The following is a 4,698-nucleotide window of genomic DNA, read 5'->3' as shown; positions in this document are numbered from 1 at the left end:
GATCAACAGATTGCCCAATATGTGAATCAGATGCTCAAAGTTCATGCAGAAGGCCTTGCTTGGATAGGCTCAAATTGTCGATTTAGCGAAAAGCTGGAGAATTTTTGCTTACACCATAAAAGTAGGATATAACGACATATAATCCCGATTCCTCCAGCTTTACCTGGAGAAATTATCTTACAGATTAATATATTGAAATTGGGGAGAATGGAGAAAAATACACCTTTTTTAAAAAAAAAATCTACCCTGCTTCACAGCTTTTCCACTACAATGACAAAAATCTACCTACGAAGTAAGAAAACTATTGAAAAATAAAAACAAAAAAATAAACCCACAAAGTTTTCTTTGCCACGTATTCTTTCCTTCCCTCCACAGCATTGTTCCTACTTCGGTGATAACACCACTGGCTCAGCCCCTTTTCGCATTATTCGCCGAACTGCCATAGTCTTTTACCCATCACTGGCTTTATTATGGGTTAGGGTGCCCTTAGTAATACCGACTTATGCCAAGACATTGAACAGTATACACACTATCTCTCCAGTCTATGTAGTAACTCCCATAGTGGATTTGAACCCGCGCCTTGAATTGAATCTTAACTATCTCCACAAGGTTCCCCAAAGATTGTACGCGGTAAAATTACTATTTAAAATTTTAATTCTCTATTTTTACTTTTTGCATGTATATTTTTGCCATTGTTGCAAAAATATTAATTGCTTGGCATATTTTCTCGCTTTTTTATCATTTTTTGTTTTGGAGGCCATTTAATGTATTTTTTTCATTCTCCCTTTAATTTGCTTCGATGTAAATAAATACAAATCTCAATGGAGACTTTTATGAACAGGTGGTAAATTATTTCAGCGACACTTCGATGACAGAGACTTCTACCTACGATAAGCAGCTGGCGTGGAAGCAGCTTGGCCAGCGCAAGGTTGAAACCATTTACTAAACGTTTAGATTGCTTTATAATGACCAATAATTGTAGCTGGCGAGCAAGTCGAATGAGCTGCGCGCACAGACCGAACAGGAATGCACCTTTTCGCCAAAGGTTCTTTTTATCAGGATACTGCTCCAAGATGGAAATAATTACACAACGTATCTTTGTTTGGGCATTTTGGTAGACTAACACGCGGTCAATGAGGACGAAAACCGATGAAATTACGCAGACAACTCCACTTACCGCTGCAGAGATAGAAGCTGTGCTGCTACACCCAACCGAATCACAGGAAAGTTCGATCAACCTACATTTGGCTCGCCAGGAAAAAGCTAGAGTACATGCTCACGACGTGCAACAAAAGTACGTAGTACTTTGACGATGAAAATTGTGTTTGAGTCGATAATATATGCAGAGTGCAGACTTAATGGAGTGCAGAACAGTAAAGATTACACGAAGTGTACGACAGTTGAGCCGTTCGCACTCAGCTCGACAAACTGGGTGAGATGAGGCAGCCATGCAGAGTGTCTATATGTCAATAACGAAATTACTGTGTAGAAACCACGTCAAAGCACTATTGATCTGTTGGACCATTCTACTGGAGGCGATGATGGACAAATGAAGCTCACAAACATTGCAAAAGGAGGTACACTTAAGGCCAAGGCACAACCTGCCACCGCTCGGGGAGCAGGTAAATCATTACGGGGCTTACAAGTGTCTTGCGGTGCTACTACAGATGACGAGGCATGGGAGAGGTACGTTCTTTCGTGCAGTCAGACGTCTGAAAAAATTACAAACCGAATACATTGCAGTGAGCGGGCAACACTGATCTCCATCATTGAAGCTCAGCAACGGGAATTGGCACTTCGCGAGCAAGCGCAACAGGAAGCCGTGCGTGTAGCTGAGCGCTTTGCAGCTGCGACAGAGGCCTTCGAGGAGCGCTTAGTGACTGTGGAACAATCTGCAGCCAAGGAGCTTGAAGAAGTGAAACGTCTTCTTGCTGGCCAAGCAGCCGCTACCGATCTCATTTTAACATCATTAGGAATAACGCGACGCTGAGACTATAGCAGATACGTCTGAACAATTTTCGTACCCTACAAAAGAACGCAATCTCTTTCGCAAAGAATTAGCGGAAGCACTGATGTATTCTAAATTATACAGATTGGAATTTCTAAAGTTGGCAAGTACCTTGTATCATGATGCTCCGGTATATAAAAACACGTCCGGCGATCATGTTTGTCTCCACAAGATAATTTTAAGTGAATTTTGCAAGTGTGTCTATCAGCTTGCGATCGCCGTAGTCAATGCACTCAGATTTTTTCTACTGAGCATAGATTTGTCGCTCTCAGCATCATTTGCTGGCTCAACTCCGAACAAACCAAAAAGTTTCGTCCAGATTACGATCCCTCCATTAAAATCGTAAAGCTTACCGCCAGATATGTAAGAAGTTTATGTGCCACCAATTCTTGCTTGCTGAAAAGGCTTGCTAAGATAAGGTCTGCTTGATGAACCAAACATTGTTAATAAATCTTTGACAAGCCTTGTCGTACGTAGACACAAACCAATGTATACATGCATCGATACAGCTTCGTGTTGGCCTCGCTCAGAATCTGTTACAAATTCGAGGAGCATATATGCGCATCAAAATTCGAGTTTCATACAATCTCGGAAAATGCTGTCGGTGCACTCTGGGTCCGACAATACCAACTATGCTAGCTCAACAAACAATTTACGTCAAGTATTCTGCTTATTTGTAGCTCAATGCCAGAAATATTGGTAAACCTCATTCACTAGTTCAAATTTTGAGAATACACCACTTGCTTCTGCATGGCCGTGATACTAGATAATTGAATTAATGAAGGCTAGTTTTGTACAAGTGTATAAGTGTACAAGTGTACAAGTGTACAAGTGTACACGTTCCAATTATTTTGTGGAGTGGGAACCAGCATCGATTTCTCCGTCAAAGGAAGATATTAATTAAACATCTCATGGTTGAAGATGAAATGGTAGCGTGGTCAGTCATACGAAATGAGCAAGTTTCGCCATAAGAAATGAAATTGGCGTAAGTGTCACAAGAAATATCAACGCTTTTTAATTTCAATTAAAACCTCAAATGTCGATAAGTCTCATAAGCTTGCATTAATTGAGTGCAGCTTCTGACCACGAAACGAGCACCATAAAGACCAAGTTGTGATGCTTCTGCGGCAGAAGCAACAGCGGGAAAAGAATGAAATCTATATATGTCGCAGATTAAATTCCTTCGTGACTTTGGCCGCGATAGTAGCAGTACGCCTATATGCTCGAAGAACGTGTCCGGCATGGATTGAAGGGTCATTCAAAACCTTCCTCGATACTGAAGCCAAGTAATTAAATTTGCATTTTAGAGTTTTGTATGTGGAAAGTAGAACAACGAGAATGCTGCTTTAAAAACGGAATAAATTCCAAGTATCGTTGCTTAGAAAAACGTACCAGGAAGCTGGACTTACAGAGCTTAAAGCATGGAGACGATGCAGTTGAAAATGTATTTGCCATGGGTTTAAGTCCACATATTATAGACATAGACGTTGTCTCCCTGCCTGGTCGGCGTCCATATTACCAGCTACAACGTCGTACAGCATTCGCCTTGTCGAATGTTATTACTACAAAAAGGTGTTAGTAGACAAACACTATGAAGACCAAATACGGTGGGTTAAAGGGGCTGCACGACATCTCTATTGGTCGGCACATGAAGATTTTTCAATTACCAAAACGTTTCAAACACGAGAAGATTTAAGGCAACAGATGTCGCAGGTATTCGCATCGCCGAACCTGGTCAGCTTTTGTCCTCTCGGTAAGGGGAAAGAGGACTGGCAGACTATGTCTGGGCTTAATCTGTTACCACCTCGCCCCTTATGGAGGCTGTAACGGAATATGTCTTCATGGGGGTTTTGCAAACAAATGCGGCTCCATCTCCTGTCCAGCTACACCTTTCGAAGAAGAGGTTAGCGTCGCATTTAATGCGGGTGTTTGTACCACATGAGTCGGATATCGTACTGGTCATGTCCGCTCTACGAGCACGCCAGGGACGACGGTCCTCAGCCATGTCGAGGGGAAAAAGAATAATATCTTAGCTGCTAAGCAGCTACGCGAAGCTTGTAGGTATCTCCTTTGCGGTAGCACAAAACGCTGTGCCACATAAGATGTATTTGCTCTCAATTGCGAGGTAAGAAGGGTCTTGCTCATTACGACGATCCTCTCACAGGGAAAGTCGAGTCCAAGTAGGCACAAAGCAGCTCACAGTGTAAGGACTGAGTATTATTGGACCCCGTTGGGGTCGTGGTCAGTGGGCCTTACAGCCTGGAGTTCCTGGTTGTTGATTTAAACGTTATAAACCAATAAAAATCCCTGATAGATTTATAAGCGGTGCGCATTCATGGACGACGCAGAACTGCCAAAACAGAAGAGAGTACGCAGAGACAATAAATATACCATATACAAATACTACCTACGTGCGTCTTACAACGGACATAATAGTTAAAGCCTGTCAAATAGTGTGTTAAGCCTTTGACACCCTGAGGCGTTCTCAATTCTTCCAAGATACGATATCGTTTTGAGTATTGCGTTGCCGAAACGCCACGATCCATGGGTCAACTACATCAAAAAAGTTAGGTGTCCCTCACTTCTCTGCTGGTAGATTATGGCGATTCACGATCCCACCTCGGCCAAGTAGCAGAAGCCATTCGAAACGGACACAAGGTTGCGAAAACAGACGCAAGATCTATTCTAAA

The 4,698-nt window shown here is 42.3% G+C and overlaps 2 protein-coding genes across 2 annotated transcripts; both read left to right on the top strand.

The window, feature by feature from the left end:
- Window positions 1–868: 868 nt before the first annotated feature.
- Window positions 869–2,485, top strand: PHALS_06379 (uncharacterized protein; the record flags this gene model as incomplete). Its single annotated transcript, XM_024719652.1, has 9 exons — window positions 869–928; window positions 983–1,045; window positions 1,119–1,294; window positions 1,354–1,432; window positions 1,490–1,686; window positions 1,744–1,922; window positions 2,002–2,203; window positions 2,266–2,371; window positions 2,471–2,485. 9 exons carry the CDS (start codon window positions 869–871, stop codon window positions 2,483–2,485), a joined length of 1,077 nt encoding a protein of 358 aa, XP_024584930.1.
- Window positions 2,486–3,323: 838 nt separating this feature from the next.
- On the top strand, window positions 3,324–3,835 carry PHALS_06378 (uncharacterized protein; the record flags this gene model as incomplete). Its single annotated transcript, XM_024719651.1, has 2 exons — window positions 3,324–3,540; window positions 3,591–3,835. 2 exons carry the CDS (start codon window positions 3,324–3,326, stop codon window positions 3,833–3,835), a joined length of 462 nt encoding a protein of 153 aa, XP_024584929.1.
- Between the last annotated feature and the right edge of the window lie 863 nt (window positions 3,836–4,698).

This window comes from Plasmopara halstedii (assembly GCF_900000015.1).
Source record: "Plasmopara halstedii genome assembly, contig: Scaffold_2956, whole genome shotgun sequence".
NCBI lineage: Eukaryota > Oomycota > Peronosporomycetes > Peronosporales > Peronosporaceae > Plasmopara > Plasmopara halstedii.
This window is presented reverse-complemented; position numbering and strand designations above follow the sequence as displayed.